Source organism: Oreochromis aureus, linkage group 7, assembly GCF_013358895.1.
Source record: "Oreochromis aureus strain Israel breed Guangdong linkage group 7, ZZ_aureus, whole genome shotgun sequence".
Taxonomy (NCBI): domain Eukaryota; kingdom Metazoa; phylum Chordata; class Actinopteri; order Cichliformes; family Cichlidae; genus Oreochromis; species Oreochromis aureus.
This window is the reverse complement of record NC_052948.1, coordinates 18,412,357-18,432,017: the sequence shown is the minus strand read 5'-3', so window position 1 is coordinate 18,432,017 and position 19,661 is coordinate 18,412,357. Positions and strand designations below refer to the sequence as shown.

Here is a 19,661-nt window from a genome sequence, read left to right as displayed (position 1 = left end):
AAACCTACAAAACAAAGTTATGCAAGTCATGTCAGGGCCAAAGGTAAATGCTCCCCCTGACCCAATTCTTCATGGCTACAAGCTTCTGAAGCTAACTCAATGCAACACATCTCACATTCTTGTGTAATGTAGTATTTAGACTCCTTGACAGATTTTGTGATCCTATCCCAGAGTACTTGCCCTTGTAAATTTGCATAACACAAGGGAAAAACAACTCTTAATAGGAAAGAATTGCAAACATATATTTGAGCTTTAGTGTGACCTGCAGGTGTCCTGCACTGCAAAAAAGTCAGCATCCCTCTCTGTGTCCATAAAGAGCTCAGGACAACAACTGCTACTATATGTTCAATCCTAAAAGGTTTTCAGAATTCTCAATTCCAATTTAAAACATGTTCCAGTTCATTTAGAGTGTTATTCTCCATGTGCCACTATCTAGATGTGCTGTATCAGTGTCACTAAAATTGGGATACATGCCGGAGATTATATTTGTTCTTCAAGTAACCTATGATGCTAGGCCCTTACCCACAAGTTTTTTGTGGAATTCCCATTTCACAAATGATTTTTTTGTGTCATCGTGACTGCAACTGAATTTCAACAGATTTGTTAATAAAATGAAACTGAAATAGAACTGAGCGTATTATGTGATTTATAATGTTGTAACCAGTGTATATTTTTATTAGCCTTTTACTTTATCGTCTTGGGCTTCACAGAGGCTGCCATATTGTTACAGGGCAGCTATGTCTCTGTGTTTATGTTGGCAGGTGTCTACGCATTCAAATTATTATAATTCAGTCAGTTTTCAACAACTTTTTAAGCATTGTCATTTGGTTTTTATTTCTGATAAAACAGTACAGCTATTTCCGTAAAAGCAGAAAATTCATAAAATTGCATCCCAAAATTAGAGCCTGGTTGATTTCTTAGCACGCCAATGTTATCGACTGATGTTAGATTATTTACCAGTAGGTATGGGTACCGGCATTTATAACAGCCGATAAATGGAAATTAAAAAAAAAAAAAAAAAGCGCAAAAGAGATAGGAGAAACCCTTCAATCATGAGTGTCGATTTTTTATAGTTTGACCGCCAGAGGGCACTATGCAACTTCCCTTTTGACAGCAGGTGTTTGGAAGCCACAAATAACAAGTAGCTGAACCAAGGAGTTAGGCAGAGTAAGCAGTAACTAAATAACTACTCATTACAAATATTAGAGACATCTGTTTATTGTTCATGAGTCTGAAAGAAACAAGTATTGGGTTTCGAAATCAGTAAATATCGATATGTACCGGCAGTCTTTTCTTCTCTTCTCACTCCTCCTATGACCTGCTTACTGTCTACTTTACAGCGCCCCCGTTTGGTTAAATCCACCCTCTCTCTCCTAGCACCGCCCTTCTTAAAATTAGCCGTGACCGAGCGTCCGCGCGTACCTCCCAAGTGCCACGGATCTTCAGGGTGGAACAGCAAACAGGTGTCGAATCAGACATTTGAAAAATTAGTTTAATGTCATTAACTAATTTATTATTAACATATTTTCACTACCTGTTGTTTGTTTAATAACGTTTTCAATTATTTTCTATTTGCGGGCTTTTATAGTGAGGTAGCTTTTAGCTAACTTTTCCTGACGTGAACTTGTTAACTTTCCTCCTCCATCTAATTAGCAGAAATCGATAACTTATTCATGCGGAGAACGACTTTATGACTCAGTTATGTTTTCGGTTAATAGTCAGTTAGCGAGTTAAGTATAACAACGGCAAACGTACAGCCTGCTCTTAGGTGGCAAATACTGATTAAGAGCAGCTCTCCTCTGTCCTGTTTTCTTAGTGCGGGTAGCTAGCTGTGTGAGCTAGCATTTTGCAGATATGCTTACTGCGGTGCGTTGTGTGCTGTCCAAGCTGGTTTCTCCGCTGTGGAGGACAGTCGAAGTGGAAGGAGACATTTTCTCCCATGAATCAGGTAAATACAATATTACTTCAAACCACGTCAAGGTAAAAAAAATTTGGTCAGCTTAATCGTGTATAGCTGGTAGCAGAATACTGACACATTAGATTAGTCAAGTTTGGTTTGCATTTGTTTCTTGGCCAGGTAGGGAAGACATTCGCCACCTGAGGGGCCGGGTGATAACCCAGCTGTGTCTTGACTATGGCATGATCGACGATGCCATCTACTTCACTAGTGGTGAGGTCTTGGGTGGCGTGCCACTGAAAGAAGGAGACCTGGTCAACTGTATAGCAGTAAGAGATGGTTCTGAAGGGGGATGGAAAGCTTTAAGGGTGAGGAGCCTGTACTTCATGTGATCAACAGCTTAAATTTCTGTTTATTTCCAAGTGTGAAATCGTTTCTATTGAGAACTTGTTTGTTGTTCCCTCCAATAAGGCATTCACAACAGCTCTGTTGAACCATGTCCTTTAGGTGGAGAAGAGTGCAGATGCTTGGGAGGATGGAGGAAAAACCTCCTTGGAAGCTGACATTATGCAGCTGCGGCCTCTCGTTGGCATGGTCACATCATTTGATGGAGATGGTGGCTACATAAATCAAACCACATACTTCCCAAGCCACAGTCTTTGGGAAGGTACCTGTATGCACTTTACATTACATGCTAAAAGCTTCTTCCACCCCGTGATGCTTTGCTACACCCATTCTTGGTCATTCAGCCCCAGCCAGTATTTTGGACTGATTTAACGACCACGTGTATCTTTAAAGATCATGTTTGGTTAGCTTTCAATCTGCTGAAGGTTTACGTTTCCTGTTTTTCAGGCATCTTTTGAGTGTTTTCTGTCTTCTCACAGGTTACGAGCCAATGAAAGGAGACTGGGTCCAAGCAAAATATTTTATCAATCCTAACCAGTGGACCACCCAAGCTCATTCTGTGGTCCCTTTACGCTATTGCCGCCTAGACCAAGTAATTGTATCATTGTTTTTTAAAATGCAATACATGCTTATTTTATTGGAGTCCATTTAATTGTACTTTAACTTTTCTGCTCAGTTATTTGCAATGGTAAAACTTTGTAACACCCCCCCCCCCCATTTGTCATTTTCACCTCCTTTCTGTAGGTGCGTGTGACCAGTATCTATGGTCGTAGTGGAGTGGTGGATGACAGTGTTTTCTTCAGCTTGGACTCTCTCCTGCTCCCTGCCCGTTACGAGCCTTCAGTAGGACATTTGGTTAACCTGGTAATGGTAGAGAGCAGTCAGTCACTCTATAGCTGGAGGGCTCTTTGCATGGCACCCTTCTCTCAGAGGTATCAGCTACAGTTTTTAAGCTTGAAGTGATGACTGTAGATTTTGTGGGTTTGCTTTTTACAGTTTCTGCTTGAAAAATAACTTCATTGAGCAATCATATCAGCTTTATGTTAATTATAATGAGTGTATTTTTTAAAATTTTTTTATTCTTTTTGCAGTGCAAATCTTTCTGCTACGCCTCTCAGAGAGGCTGAGCTGAAGAGCATCTTAGAAGATAAAGGTGGGCTGAATGTAACAGACTACGGACAGTTTGGGGAACTGATGACTGGGGAGACACGAGAGCTGGTGCTCTGGATACAGTAAGTTAATCAGGGAAGAAATAAAATATTAACATTGTCAATGTAAATAAAAGCACTCAAACTGAAATCTCTTTAAAATTTATGTACATCTTATTAACTGCATTGATTTCATTCTGCTTTTGTACCTGTCAAAAGTGAAAGTGCAGCTACTTTGCTCTTACTTTTGTTTGATAAATGCCATTGAGAGTAAAAACATAGTAATACTTTTTCTAAGTGTTCATATGAGCATAAATGAAATAAAACACTCATTTTCCAGAGGACAACCTAAAGGGGAACCACAGCAGATAGAGAGCGAGCATGTTGGCACTATTTATAAAGGCACATAACTTGAAAACAAAACAAATGATGTAGTCTCTCGGAGATAGAGGTCAGTATGGATCAGCACAAAATGCTCCCTGTTGACATCCTTTTAGAAGGGGAAAGTGCTTAATCACAGCAAATTGTACTACTGCATCACGAACCTTCTGAGAACTGTGGACTATATTATCGAGAAAATGCAATTTTAATTTGATATATTATCAAGAAAATGCAGTTCAGTAGGACTGTGCTTTAGTGTCTTCGTCTTTCTCTTAACAGAAATAAAGGTTCAGAGACCCACAAGTTGACACACTGCGACTTTGCTGGCTGGGACTCAGAAGAACAGTTCACTCTGGTTAGTGTTAAAGGATTGACATCACTGAGGCAAAAAGGGCAGCAGCTGCAAGAAAACCCTGTCAAGTCTTCAGAAATACAAGTGAAAGATGGAAAAGATGGAGACAAAGAAAATGGCGATGCGCAGAAGGAGGCGGTCCATTCCCCCGGTCTAAGAAGACAGGAAAGCGAGTTGGATATTTTACCTGGAGAGAGACTGCCAGTTGTTGTAGCCTGCGAGGCAAAGTAAGTTTTGTTTTTAATCCTCTTATCAAAACTATGGTAAAAATAATACAATCACTAATATGGGTCATGTATGAAAAAGAAGAACTTTGCTTAATCTCACTTTGGATTAACTGGTTAACAATTTATTAGAGTTTCACTGTTGGAGGTGTCTTGTGTCTCTGTTGGGTTTTTGTTGGTATGATTTTTATGTACAGCTGAATCTTGTTTGGGAAATGTCTCAAGGGGCCTGGGAACTTGTGCTGAGCTGCTACTGCTGCACTTCTCTTCTTTCACCATCGGGAGGCGCTTGAAGGTCACCGTGCGCAGTGAATGTGAAGATGTGCTCCAGCCCTCTGTACCCTACACTCCTACTGATAATCGCCCAGTCGCTGCAAAATCTCCTCACGTGATCACAGTAGCTGCTCCGAAAATGACACCAAGGTATCGAAAGAGCCGATTCCAATGATTCTGATCATGTGGGGGTTATTGGTGGGCATAATTATTTTTTTTCCCCCCTATTAAGTTGCAAAACCAACCCTTGCTACTTGCTGTGTAAGGCTGATTGTCCCTCTTCTAGGCTTCCTAAGCGGCGGTTGCCACAATTTCTACCCAACTACCCTGTGCCTCACGCTCTAAGAGACTGTGTGGAAACCCAGAGCGATGTCCTGGTAGTTGAGCCCTGCCTTGGAGAGGTGAGCTTGCCTGTGGTCAAGTTAATCTGGTCCTGAAGAATAATGACAAAAACATTAGATTTTTACATGATTGGGAGGTGTTGTTTATGGTTGGCTGACAATAATTTCACTTTCTGAATCAGTAAAATAACAAACTGTAGATCTTGAGTAAGGAATTAACTTTTAAGCCTTTCTATAAGCAATGTGATGTAAAATGTTAGGAACTGCCTCAGGTGGCTGATGTCTTGTGCCCTATTGAAAATAGAAAATCCGAATTTGCATGAAGTGAAACAGTAAGTTATTGCATTTTGCTCAGGTGCTGTCTCCGTCGAACATGCAGTCGCGTTTCTCAGTCCTTCTCTGGCTGGAAGAGTTGCACGCAGAAAGGGAACTGAGAGAATTCTCTATCAGTGGAGCGCTTCTCAGGAAAGGGGCTGTCTACCTGCACCTCGAGGTCCCCGGTTTGGCCGAAGGCAGACCTAATCTCAATATAGGTGAGGTGGCCTTCAGCACCTTTCATCAATATTGTTGTTTTATTGTTACTGTTCAACAAAAGAAGAAGGTTGACAAGCTTCCTTTTCAGGGGACAGAATAATACTGAAGAAGCTACAGAGTGATGGTGTGGTAATGGAGTACATTAGCTACGTCACAGAGGTATGGAGATATGTTATTGTAAAGCATATTTTCAAAAAATAGTTAGTTTTATATTTTAGTCTAATGCTTGGTTGTTACACAGATCAATGATGAGGATGTGAGTTTACGAGTGAACTCAGACTTTCAGCGCAGCTACCTTGGAGAGCCACTAGATGTTGAGTTCTCTTACAACAGGTGAGAAAATGAGTAGAATCCTAATATCATAATGAATTTATTACTTCACGTTTCACATAATGCATTTGTCTTTCACCTGAAAACAGTGTTTCATAGTTGCTGTGCCTCAGGGTTTTTTGTTTACCTTTTAATGTTTTTGATGTTTGTGTAATCAGATTGACTATGAGGCGGTGTCACAGTGCACTTGAACAGACAAAACACTTTGGGGAAGGTAAGTTCAATCTAAATTACTGAGAGTCCACATTCCAGACTCATTTTCTTTTAAAGAATTTTATATAAAAATATCTTTTGATGTAATGAAATGATATTTTGTGTAATATGTATAGAAAAACTGCAAAAGGTTAAAAACAGAGGAAAAACAAGAGTAACCGCTTGAAAACTCATCTTTAGTATGACACACATTGTCAGGACCACAAAAGTGGCACTAGAGGGTGCTGTTTGTATATGACTTATTGTCTTGACAGAGAATGTACTGCAGCGACAGCTTGCTCAGATGCCTTCAAACATTTTGTAAAAAGAAACGCAAAGCTTGTTTTATTTCTTCATAGCTACATATTGAATACAGAATACCCAAGCATGTATGACTAACTTTAAAAGCAGTTTTTAAAATTGTCGGGCAGTTCTCTTCCCCTCAAGAGTGACACCTCGGACCCCTCGGTGGACTGGAAAATGGATGGATAAACTAGATGAAGACAAAACGGTAGAGAACAATAAGGTGAAAATATGTGGGGGTGGGGGGTGAAAGTAAGACATTACTTCATTAAATTTAAAGCTTTTAATCAAATGTAAATATGTTTAAAAACCAGGCACCAGCCACTGAAAATGGAAAAGTGTCAGGCATTACCATTGACATGAAGTCAAAAGGCACACAGACTAAAGGTACAGATATTTTCAGTGTCATACTGATTTTGCCTGTGTTTTGACGGATAACGTCACTGGCATCATCATTAACAAATGTGTAATTGTATCTAGATTGTGCACCACCATCTAAACCCCTCCCCACCAAAGGGCACTTCTTTAACCCAGACCTGAACCCCCCTCAGAAGGAGGCAGTGAAGAGGATCCTAGCAGGGGAGTGTCGGCCCCTTCCGTACGTGCTCTTTGGACCTCCAGGCACTGGAAAGACGATCACCATTATAGAGGCCATACTCCAGGTGCACATACTCGATGCAATATAGTCACATGAATACATAGAAAAATATAATTTTGTAAGTGCCACTCTTATTCACACTGTGGCTGTGCTCATTTTATATTTTTCCATTTTGTCCTTTGGTATTTAGGTTTAAGTCTGGATTGTCAATAGATAGAATTGTTGTTACCCTGCCTGGTGGGTGAGCAGGCAGCATGGACACCCAAGTTTGTGAGTTCGATAACTTAATAATAAATTGACATAGCGGTTTCAAATTGATACCATAGGTGTATTTACTAAAAATCTCGGACGAATTTGAATGTCAGTGACCTTGGCCTCAAGGTTGGAGGTCAGAGGTCAATTTTTCTGAAAATCTCGTGAATGCAGTAACATGTGAGAACAAGGTGACATAGGTTTTTTTTAAATTTGTACCATAGGTGCGTCTACTAGGAGGCTGAGGGGTACCACTGGCTGCTGCTACTGCCAGTATTTTTTAATTTTTCTAATTAATTTAATTTTTTTTATGACAAAGTGAATAAAAATTCTAAGCATTCAAATCATTTTCGGACTCTCATTTGCAAATGACAGCTGTTTGACTCCCATTGCTTGTATGAGGTTTAATCTTTTTCACATCCAGGTTTACCACTTTATGCCCAGTAGTCGGGTACTTGTATGCACCCCCTCCAATAGTGCTGCTGACCTCATCTGCATCCGCCTACATAACAGTGGCTTCCTGCATGCTGCGAGTTTGGCCCGTGTCAATGCGTCCTGTAGGCAGAATGAGGTATTTAATATTATTTAATATAGTATTTAGGCTAATGTGTTTGACTGTTTCAGATTTAGATTTCTTTTTTCTCTTTTCTCTCCACCCCTCCCCGTAGTCTATCCCAGAAGTGCTGAGAGTGTACTCCAGGGCAGGAGAGGACATTCGTCAAGCTGCTTTCCACAGGATTGTGGTCAGCACCTGCTCCAGTGCTGGCATGTTCCATAATATAGGCCTACCGTAAGACATGGGTTATAGTAGAGAAAGGTTAATTAGTTTTTCTCCCACTTTAGTCCTTGTTTACTAACTCTTTAATAATCTTCAGAGTGGGACACTTTACTCATCTGTTTCTGGATGAAGCCGGTCAAGCCACTGAGCCAGAGTCCCTGATCCCGATGAGCATTGTGTCTGAAAGAGATGGACAGGTTAGCTATGTCAGACATTAGAAAATTTCAGGGTTGTGGTGAATTTGATGACTGGCTAAACTAATTTTCCACATTTTTGTATACAACCTTTACTATTTGGTCATGACTGAACTGAGCTTTATTAACAATGACTCTTTTTGTTGTTGTTTAAAAAAAAAAAAAAAAAACCCTTTCCCTATTTAGATAGTTTTAGCTGGAGACCCCTGCCAGTTGGGTCCGCTTGTGAAGTCCAAGATAGCTAGTGCCTTTGGCTTTGGGGTGTCTTTGTTGGAGAGGCTGATGGCCAACCCTCTGTACTCCAGACAGGACTGGGGCTACAATCCGAAACTGGTTAGTGTTCTACATAAAGATGTTTATGGTGTTGAGCATTTTTAAGTTGTTCTTTGCAGAAATGCATCATATTAAAATGTGTAAAGATAAAATCTTTATGATACAGTGCAGCTCTAATGATAAATGAGCTTGACTAGAATGTGTCAGTATATTTTCAGTCTACATGATAATCACAGGAGTGCTGTTTCATTACAACAACAGGTAACTAAGCTGGTCTACAACTATCGTTCTCATGAGGCCTTGCTCACACTGCCTTCAAAGCTCTTCTATCAGGGAGAACTGTGCTGTAAAGGACCCAGGCCTATTGTGGACTCCCTCTGCCAGTGGAAAAATCTGCCCAAAAAAGGCTTCCCACTTCTTTTTCATGGAGTCAGGGTAATGAAAATATAGAATATGGTTTCCTTCATCACGTGATAGGTTCCTTTACTGAGTAATGTTATATGACACTTTGTTGGGATTGCTAGCTTGCATTTTTATTTTGTTGCATGATTTTTTTTTTTTTCCCTTCTTTCTCTAGGGGACAGAAATGAGAGAAGGTAACAACCCATCATGGTTTAACCCAGTAGAAGCTGTACAGGTCATGCTATACTGCTGTCAACTGGCAAAGAAGCTCTACAATCCTGTCCATGCCTCTGACATTGGCGTCATTGCCCCCTACAAAAAACAAGTATGAGTTTACGATTCATCACTGTAATTTTTTTTTTTTTTTTTTTTTCCTTTTACTATTTTATTAGACAGAAAGAAACCCCAACATTTTGCATAATTCAAACTGTTACTCCAAATGGCTTTTCAACTTAAAGCTGGCCAACTGCACTCCTTTAGACCCTAAACTCTTCTGGCTTTCCTCACCAGTGTGAGAAGATTCGTGTCCTGCTGGGGAAGGTGGGCCTGTCGGACATCAAAGTGGGCTCTGTGGAGGAGTTCCAAGGACAAGAGTTTCTGGTCATCATTTTGTCTACGGTAGGCAAAAACATGCTTTGGATAATTACAGGTAGAAATATTCGACTGTATTTTCCTCTAAGTAAAAGGCTAGCTGTTTTGATTCTTTTTATTTTATTTTTTTAACATGCATCTGTGTTATCAAATATCAAAATATGAGTAAGTAGTGTAACATGTTTTTGCATTTGACTTTGATATAATTATATTTCTTTTTTTTTAATCCAAGTGGCAGACATTGGTGTTTTTATTGTCATTTGGATGGTTGGGTTTAGATTTTGGTGTAAACAACGAAAGCATGGATAATCCTGCCTTGTATTAATTGTTCAGACTGGTGGTGAATTAACAGTGTGAGGGACATTTTCTTGGCACACTTTGGGTACCAACTGAGCATCATTATAAGCCACAGCCTACCTGAGTATTGTTGCTATGTCCATCACAGTTTGACCAGTATACCCATCTTCTCATGGCTGCTTCTCAAAGCTCTGATTAGCTCAAAGTGGTTTCTTGAACTTGACAATAAATTCATTGCACCCAAATGACCACCATGATCATCAGATCTCAAATCAGTAGAGCACCTTTGGATGTGATGGAATGGAAGACTTGCATCATGGATAGCAGGTGACAAATCTGAGTGATGCCAACCTATCAATATGAACCAAAATATTTGAGGAATATTTCCAAAAGTGCATGTATGCCATGAAAGCAGTTCTGAAAGGGAAAACGGGGTCCACCAGGGTACTAGCAAGGTGCAACTAATGAAGTGGCCACTGAATGTTTATATCCTTTAACCTCAAATTACACAGGATTTAAATAGTGAATACACAAAATAAACCTGTACCATATAAAACTTCCACTATACTGAAGCCCTTGTTGGTTTATTTATTTATTTTTTAAACTGAACAAGCAGACATGCTGATTTAGTTCAACCTTGTGCACAAATGTAAACCGTAACATTTACATATGTTATGTTCATTGTCATGGCATTTAATCCACATAATTCTTCTATAATATAGGTGCGCTCTAGTGAGTCACTACAGAGTGATGATCTAAAGAGTACGCTTGGCTTTCTGGCCAACCCAAAACGCTTCAATGTGGCCATCACTCGACCCAAAGCTCTGCTTTTAATTGTTGGAAACCCACACATTCTCATTAGGGTGAGTGACCTCTTAACTTTTTTTTTTTCTCTCACCATACTGGTTGTAATAAAATGCATTCACCCTATATGTTCTAAAATCATAATTCCTTTCCAGGACCCATGCTTCAGGGCTCTGCTTGAGTACTGCTATATTAATGAGGCTTATCTGGGCTGCGACCCTCCTTCCTCTCTTCAAGATGTTCACACGTAAGTAAACAGGTTCATAATGGATATTCTTGACTATTGCAAGGCTACTAATCAAATATTTATTTTTAGTCCAGATTCTATTCTGATTTTTTTTATTATTATTATTATTATTATTATTGTTATTATTGTTATTATTATTATTATTATTATTATTGTTGTGCAAAAATGTGAACCCCATCTCATTTTCCCACAGTGTTGCAGAGGAGCAAAGGAGCACATAAAAGGGACAATAACAGAGGGTGTACTCCAGCACAGTCAACCTGGCAATCCAATTATGTTTAAATTTGTATTTCCTCCTTCACATTTTCTCGGCTTTGCTCTGTGTACCTCTTAACGTAATTGCTTTAAAAAGAAAAATATCTTGTTTACTTAAGAGCCAAATGCAGTCCCACTGGGATGAGAAATAAAGGTGACACTCATGATCACGGCCCAAGCATTCTTGTGTCCTACCATTAAGTTGATGTGCTTGACACTGCATAAGATGGTTCAGATTTTTGGGTGAATTACCGAGAATTGCACCTTAATGGTCCCAGTGTGTTTATCTACCCAGTCTGCACAGTAATGGTTCCAGAGTTATTTGAATGGAATCGACCTTGCTTTTAAAGCAGAAATTTCTAAGTAATGTGGTGCCAGCTCTTTGATAAACAAGAGAAAATGGTTACAACAAAACAAAGTTTTGGTATATTGAGGGCATTAACCTAAGCAGATGTCTGCGGATTTTATGGGCAAGTTGTCTGCATAAGTTGATATAACAGTGTCTGCCCATAAGACCTGGAGACTGGATGTGACAATTGAGTGCTATTGAAAGTCTGCACATTCACCGTCAGTCATACTGGAGCCCAGTGGGTGGAGTAATGGGAAGAGAAAAGAGGAAAATGGGGGTTCAGTGTCTTTAAGTTAATGGGTCTATTAGAAGCAGGGAGGGGATAACGCTTATCTGAACTGTGAGAGAGCCCAGCTCAGACACAAAGTCCCTTTTCTTTTCTTCCAAGAGACACCCCTATCTTTGATGTATGCCTCAGGTGTTTTTGTTTTGTTTTTTTTCCCCCTCTGGTGTCCCACTTATCCAGTGATGGCTGAACCATAGAGTGAAGAATACCCATACATATTTATATTGTTTAAAATAATGTTGCTTTGGAGGTTCTTAAGTTATAGTCTGACACGTTCCTCACTTAGATTTTGAAGCATTATGGGTTTTGAAGTTGTTTTGCTGGCACAGTAACTGCTCATGAATGATTTAAGACTTTCAAATGCACACATTAAAGCCTAAGGTCTGGAATGCAAATTTTTATTATCACACAGAAGAAAGGTTACCATTTTCCCCACAAGATGCTAAAGCCAGTGTCTGAAATAAGCAGACAGTATAAACCCACATGGGGTGTTTGTGGGTTTATTTATTTTGGTCCCAGGACAGTGTGTATACCAGCATTATGTGCTCACATGTAGCATATAATGGGGACAGTCCGTGCCAGCTGCATTCTGACTAGTTTGTGCTTATTTTATTATAGCAGGTGGTGCTTGTAAGGAGGTAAGACATTGCTGTGAATTCCCCAGAGCAGACAAGTTGGCTACCAAAGGAGGAGGGGGGTTATAGCACACATGGAAAGATTGCATCAGAGAAAGCATTTCAAACAACAAAAAAACCACCTTGCCACAAAGTGAAATGGCTTGACCAGCTAAATATACAGCAAAAACGCAAAAGTTAAGATTGATTAATAATGTTGGTCGAAAAAAATGAATGAACTCATTAAGCAATAAGCTGTTAAAACAGGCTTGCATGGGGGGATTTTTTTTTTTTTCTTGTAATCATTAGTGAATGGGCGGTTAGAACTATTAGCTAAAAGTTGTGGATAAATAGGTAATAATCAATAAATGGTTAACTTTAACATAAAGTATTCTTATTGTTGTATTTATATAGATATGTATATATTAAATGTACTGTAAATACCGTATGTTCTGTTTCTGTACCACTATTATTTTTGCACCATGACACCAAGACAAATTCCTCATGTGTGCAGAAACTTGGAAATAAACATAATTCTGAGCTAAATACGATACATTTTCCTAATGAGGGACAATAAATTATATTTCTGTAAGCTGAAAATTAGTATTTTATGCATTTAAACAGGGAAATTTGTTTGAAAAACTAAAAATTATATATATATATATATATATATATACACACACACACACACACACACACACACACACACACACACACACACACACACACACACACACACACACACACACACACACGTAGCTTACTCAATTTTAAATCTTTAGTGTAAGACTCACTTTAAATAACTTAAAATGAAAACGGTAACAGGCAATGATGGACTGTTTAAGTCCAATTGACAGCCCTCAACTTAAAAGTTGATCGCTTGGTCGTACAGATCCTCTGCTCAATGTATATGAAAGCCAGATCGTTTAGGAAAATGGCTAAAGCTACTCTTAATTGTTGGCTTTAGGGGATAATTGTCCACGCTAGACTGTCTACTGTATTAAGACAGAGTTGCTCAGGTATTAAGATCACTACACTATCACCTTTTCACAAACTGAGGTAGGGGCAGGCAACACATTACCAAGACAGACACTGTGTCTACAAGGCAGCCATTAGGCTCAACAATAGATCCCTGCTGGGCACTCAGCAGGGGGAGCTTGTTAAATGTGTTGACCTATTCTCCCAAATTAGTCCTGAACTATTATTGCTCAGTTAGTCCCCCTCTTACTGACTGTACTCGTCTACCCAAGCTGGAACCAGTCTCCGCTCATCAGATTGTAAAAGTTGACTAAGCTGTTGCTCAGTGGAGGGCTTGCAACCATGGAGGGCTCAGAAGTTGCAAGTGCATTGTCCTCACAGCAGATAGGGTTGACACACACAAATGTGGTCAGTCAGAAAGCACTTTACTTTGTCATCTCTGATCACCAGCCACAGGAGGCTGGTTAGGATAGAGACTTCTGGTTTGTAAGAGAAAGTCTTAGTGGCATCAGCCTCAGATACAGATCTAAACCTGGAGACAGACGACATCAAAACAAACATGATGATGCTGTAATGGAGTTCTGTTGTATTAACAGAATTTGACAAATGCGTGTCTTTATCTATGGTTGACAAATAAAGAAGAAATAAGAATTGAAATGGTCTAAATTCTCTAAACTGATCTGGAATATGTCATTATGTCACTGTATTGGTTAATGAAACAGGAATTTTCTCAGCTTCTATTGCATGAAATGGATAAATTAAAGCTGGGCCAGTATTTTACATCTGGATCTGAGGTTGGGTTATTGGTAGATCAAAGCCAGGTGTGCCAGAGGAGACACTGGTTTGCTAATGAGAACCGAAGGCTCTGCAGATGAGTCTCCAATTAGGAAGCAGGGACACATGAAAGACACTTGCCGTATAAGGGAGACAGCCTGACTGTCTACAAAACCTCATTTATTTATTTTTAAATAGAACTTTCAGAGATGCAAAACAACTTCATACACAAACTGAATTCCAAAAATGCTGGGACGCTGTGTAAACAGAAACAGAATGTAATGATTGTTAAATATTAGAAACCCATATTTTATTAACATTAGAACATAGAAAAATTGTGGAACAGTTCCTTAACATAAAATTGTTAAGGACGGGTGAATATCTAATGAATCGTCCAAATAAAATTTTTTTAAAATTACGCAAATCTGGAGAAATCTCTGTGCGCAAGGCTTAAAATCATTGGATCCCCATGATGTTCAGGTGCTTAAAAACAGGCATTCTGTGATGGAAATCACTGAATGGGCTCAGTACCACTTCCAGAAATCATTGTCTGTGTACACTGTTTGATGAATAGAAATTTGAAATTATTTTTGCAAAATATAGACTCCACATTCTCTACACTAAAGAGGAGACAGACCATCCAACTTATCACCACTCAGTTCAAAAGCCTGCACAAGTGAAAGCACATCATTAATACTTAAATGCACATACAACCTTTAAAGCCAACATCCTGACAGTACAATTTTCACTCTTTATCAACACAATCCTAAACCTGTAATTGCAGTTATTACAACAATGTGGCTTTGTATAGTAGAAGAGTGTGCACTGAAATGGCCTAAATGCAGTCCGGATCTTACACCAACTAAAAACATTCGGAGCATCATAAAATGAAAAATAGGACAAAGAAGACCCAGGATTGTTGAGCAGCTAGGATTCTATAACAAGAAGAATGGGACAACACTCCAGAAAATCCAGCAGCTGCTCTCAGATCTCAGACATTTACAGACTATTGTTAAAAGAAAAGGTAATGCTACACAGTGGTAAACATGACCCTCTCGCAACTTTTTTGTTGTTGTTTTTTGTGTGAAATGTTGCTGCCATCAAATTCAGAATTACATTTTTCCCCCCTGAAAACTGAAACTTTCCTTTTTTCTTTCCCATGAACATTTTTGTGCCCTGTGGACCTATTAAAGCAAATGTAGGAGACTGTGTGACTTAACTGAGTGGTGAAAGTTGGGGCTGGGATTCCCCACTGTTTCCCCCTCCCTGCCCCCCTAGTCCACACACCATCTGCTTACTGCCACCCCCGTCGTCTGCGGCCATCACAAAACAAGTCGTTATCTCCAAAGACACGTCTCTGCATCTTTGATTGGTGGTTGATAAGAGACCTACAGACTCATGGGGCTGGCTGACCTTGCTGTATATATATCATGACATTTCAGCAGACACTGGCAACAAAGCTGGTTTAAAGCTCTCCCTGTTTAACCTTGTGTCCTCTCCTGCTTTGGCTTTCTGATCCTGACATTATGGCTGTTTTCTTGACTGTGGCTCTTATGACTATGGCTTGTCCTTTACTGGCGTTTGACATGGGTCAGTCTACTCGTTGTGTTGCCATTCCCCACAAGATGCATGTCTGCAAAGATGTTGGATACTCAGAGATGCGTTTGCCAAACTTTTTGGGCCACAGTAGCCTGGAAGGCGAGGTGGTGCCACATTCAGAGGATTGGAGGACGCTTTTGCAGACAGGCTGCCACCCTCAAGCACAAGCCTTCCTCTGCTCCCTCATTGCCCCTGTTTGTCTTGACACGTAAGTAGATTTTCTGTGTTGAGCTTTGCTTTCTTTCTTTTTATTCTTTCCTTTAATAATCATGGCCATTGTAATCTTGTTTGTTCACTGTGTAACATCTTGTTGCTATTTGTTCAGTTTCATCCAGCCCTGTCGTAGTCTGTGTGTGGCAGTAAGGGAAAGCTGTGCCCCAGTGCTTGCCTGCCAAGGACACCCATGGCCTGATGTTCTTGATTGTGACCGTTTCCCTGCTGAGGAAGACATGTGTCTTTCTCACCATGGAAAACCTGGCATCTTTTCTAAAGGTAAAGGCTACAGGTTCATTATTAAGGATTATAATGTTTAATTCCAATATTTGAAAACCAGTCCTTATGCTTTTAGGTTGTTTTATGATTACCACATATGCTCAACAGTTATTTTAAATAATATTTGATTTTTATCGCAGGTTTGCCTAAATCTGCCTGTCAAAATTGTCCTTATGTGGAAGAGGCTCCTGAATCCAAAACAATCTTGGATTCTTTCTGCAGCCATGATTTTGGTACGTTCAAAAAATCTATCAAAAAGCTCCGGTGTGGTCACATGTGTTTGTTTTTGTCACAACTTCCGATTTTCCTGGTGTTTATTATTGTTAATTTTTTCCCCTACAGCTGTTACTGCCAAACTCCACCGTCTTCGCCTACCCACAGGAGAGCCAGAATTTGAAATTGAGGGACGGGTCGAGTTTATCCGTCAGGGTCCTCTGTTGCCCTATGACACCCAGCATCTGCTCCAGCAGTGGCTCCTTATCAACGTTAGATGTGCCCGTGCCCTTGTGCGTCCTGGGAGGTCACAGCTTTATGTGCTGACTGGTTCTGTGCAGCATGATGGGACCCTTTCTCTGACTCGTGTCTTCCCTTGGCACAGAAAAGATGCAAACATTGCGGTGGCATTTCGAAAATGGAAGCACCACAGATGTTGAAGGGACATGGACCAAAACAGGAGCTTGAAATCTGTGTTTTGAGGCACAGAGGGAGCTCAGTGGCACTGGCTTTTAAGAAGTATTTGTAAAAGAGGGTAAATTGTTATAAGAACTGACTCAAGCAATTTGCTCATCTGAGCAGGTCGCCGTCTCATTTCATCGTTGTTAGTGCTTTTGTTAGCACACTGCATTAAGACGCACTGAAACCTGTACATAGTATTATACATATAAATTTATAGTAGATTATATTTTCTGTTAAAAGCTGTATTTATGATGTTCCATGTGTTGTTTGGAATAAATGACAATAAAATAGTCGTCCTATGAAACCACATATTTGTGAGGTTTCTTTCCCTCATGCTTATGCTCATAAGCCTTGCTTTAGCCTAGTATGTTTATCTCTTTAATACAACCGTTATTTAGTTAATGCTTTTACAAGAGAGAGCTAATTAAACGCCCTCATCAGTTATCACTTGTGTCACCACAAGGTGGCACACTAATGCCACTTGTTCTGAAACATTGCATAATACAATGTAAAACTAACACCTAGCATGCAGTAATAGTTACAAATTGGATTGCCTGTAAATAGTTCTGCATACGATACCAAGCTGTTTTAAATGTCTTGATCACTATGTTCACAGTGTGAGGCCCATTCTGTGTAATGCTAACGAGAAGATCAATCACTCCCTTTACATTTGAATAGTCTTGTTTTCACAGCTCGGCTAAACAGACATAGTTCATGAACAATGGATGTGTTTGGTGCTTTTTAAAAATCTACTTTTGGGTTTTATGTTGCCTTGGAGTTGAAATGCTAAATATTTGACTGTTTTGTTGACAGCCAATTCAGCCTCGGGAATAGCTGTGAAGTAAAATCATCAGCATTCCATATAATATAATACACAATGTGTCACATGTGTAATGTGATGTGATGAGCAGGATACTTTGATGCATTTATTTAAAATCATTTATGTGAACTTTAGAAAATGATATCAATAGAATAGGAGACGAGCACAACAAATTACAATCTTTTATTTATCCCCAATAATAATGTTCATTTCTTTATTTGAAATGTTGTCTGAGTAAGTCTAGTGTCTGTAATACCTTTTCCCGTCTGGGTACATTGGCTAAATTGTTAAATAAGCAAATTGTATGACATGAAAAGCGTGTTTTAATCCTCTACAAACAAGAATGAAAGCAGGCGTGATGTCAAAATTAAAAAAATGTTTAAAAGAAATTGATTTTTTTTTTCTTTCTATTTGTTCATACTTAAACTGATATGCCTGAATTTTCAATGCGTGCCAACGTGCTGGTCCCGATAGACAGGCTGGATTCCATGTTCCTTTCCTTTCAGATCTCTCTATTTCATAGAGTCACACAACAGTCTTCAAGAATGCATGGCATCTCACAGACCTGCATGCTAAATTTGACGGGGTTTTTTTTCATGCTTAACAATGATCATCAATCACTACCCATTAGCCTTTATCTGTCATTCATTTATCATCATCAACCACCCTCATTTGAGTTGCCATTGAAAAAAAAAAACTATAATTGTGTAGTTTGTTCCCCCGTGTTCACAGAACAAAAATACGATTTCTTTCTTAACAAACAGAATGTTCCACACATGGTAACCAAACACCACATGACCAAGAGAATACTCAAAGACTGAAAGTGAGTTTATGATGTTGTTAATGATTAAGATATATGGTTAAGATTTTGCATACAAATAAGTAATGTCACTCAATCATAGTAGCAAGACATTTTTTTGGTATAGTAACTGGAGTGAAGTTATAGAGTAACAAGTTATTTAAGCTTTTCTTTCACATGCAACAACAACAACTGACAGGTTGATTCTGACGCTATCTGTGGGCCTGGAATGAGCTCCTGATACAGTGCATTTCAATGATTCACACTGCAGTTGAAAATGTTTCACTTTGTGTTCACTGCAAATCTCAGATGATTTTTAATGTTTGCAGGAATGAAGTATAAAATATAATTATGGCAAATTATGGAATATATATTTTGCGTCTTCTTAATACTCAAAAGGCGTTTGAGAAATCCATTCCATATATAAATCCATCATCACCATGCATTCTTTGAAAGAATTTGTTTTTTCCTTGTTATTCTTTTCAGCACAGATAAAGCCAGAGGCTGGGTTACATTTCTGCATAGAGTTTAGTTGTTCTTCAGACTTTTTCCCGCTATAAACAAGGAGGATTCGACCATCATAACCTGTTACACTGCTTCTGCAGAGACTCCAATAAAGTCAAAAATCATCTCTGCAGCCTGAAATGCACTCAGCTGGACTGTGATCATGATAGCACGTGATTTATATACAGTTCTGTTTTAAACAACAATTTATTATGGTTTTTGATACCTTCATCGTAATTATGCTCTTCCATTAACAAGATTATATTAAAGAGCAATGAATAGTATATAGTAGGGTGATCACTAAGCACAAACAATGTCTAAAACAGGAGTTATTGAGATGCTTTATTTACAGTTGGAAAAAAATATTTACAAAATATAGAAAGTGAAACATGAGTTCCAATGGATTTGGATTACAAACAAAGCATAAGTGTAGAGCTTATGAAAATATGAAATATAAAACAGCCCAATATGGAAATGCAGTAAATGAAGTGAATCATTTGGGCCTTTAATGGACTCCAATTACAGTCTCTCCTGGAAATACTTGTCAGTGTAATAGCCATGAAACTGCTTACTGAAGCCAGTGCACTGCAATGCGATTGACCAAGCAGCTGAACCAAATTGCATTTATCATGCCAAGAAACGTGCCATACACTGAAAGAAATGTTAACATTGTTGTGTTCACAGACAATGTTTTTCATCC

The 19,661-nt window shown here is 39.1% G+C and overlaps 2 protein-coding genes across 4 annotated transcripts; both read left to right on the top strand.

The window, feature by feature from the left end:
- The first annotated feature begins 1,377 nt into the window (after positions 1 to 1,377).
- On the top strand, positions 1,378 to 12,866 carry mov10l1 (Mov10 like RISC complex RNA helicase 1). Of its 3 annotated transcripts, none has more exons than XM_031726283.2 (27): positions 1,378 to 1,463; positions 1,817 to 1,948; positions 2,078 to 2,265; positions 2,405 to 2,564; positions 2,782 to 2,894; positions 3,047 to 3,234; positions 3,394 to 3,534; positions 4,111 to 4,410; positions 4,633 to 4,830; positions 4,967 to 5,081; positions 5,377 to 5,554; positions 5,644 to 5,714; positions 5,797 to 5,888; positions 6,044 to 6,099; positions 6,509 to 6,588; positions 6,695 to 6,767; positions 6,861 to 7,042; positions 7,655 to 7,801; positions 7,899 to 8,020; positions 8,106 to 8,205; positions 8,389 to 8,535; positions 8,737 to 8,910; positions 9,053 to 9,202; positions 9,388 to 9,495; positions 10,488 to 10,628; positions 10,725 to 10,816; positions 11,010 to 12,866. In XM_031726283.2, exons 2-27 carry the CDS (start codon positions 1,855 to 1,857, stop codon positions 11,035 to 11,037), a joined length of 3,438 nt encoding a protein of 1,145 aa, XP_031582143.1. In that variant the 5' UTR covers positions 1,378 to 1,463; positions 1,817 to 1,854; the 3' UTR covers positions 11,038 to 12,866. The 3 variants fall into 3 exon arrangements, with proteins under 3 accessions (XP_031582143.1, XP_031582140.1, XP_031582141.1); XM_031726280.2 differs by having other exon boundaries at positions 6,509 to 6,603; XM_031726281.2 differs by having other exon boundaries at positions 1,391 to 1,463; positions 1,793 to 1,948; positions 6,509 to 6,603.
- Positions 12,867 to 14,522: 1,656 nt separating this feature from the next.
- szl (sizzled) lies at positions 14,523 to 17,454 on the top strand. Its single transcript, XM_031726277.2, has 4 exons — positions 14,523 to 15,879; positions 15,997 to 16,163; positions 16,304 to 16,396; positions 16,506 to 17,454. Exons 1-4 carry the CDS (start codon positions 15,599 to 15,601, stop codon positions 16,814 to 16,816), a joined length of 852 nt encoding a protein of 283 aa, XP_031582137.1. The 5' UTR covers positions 14,523 to 15,598; the 3' UTR covers positions 16,817 to 17,454.
- Positions 17,455 to 19,661: the final 2,207 nt, after the last annotated feature.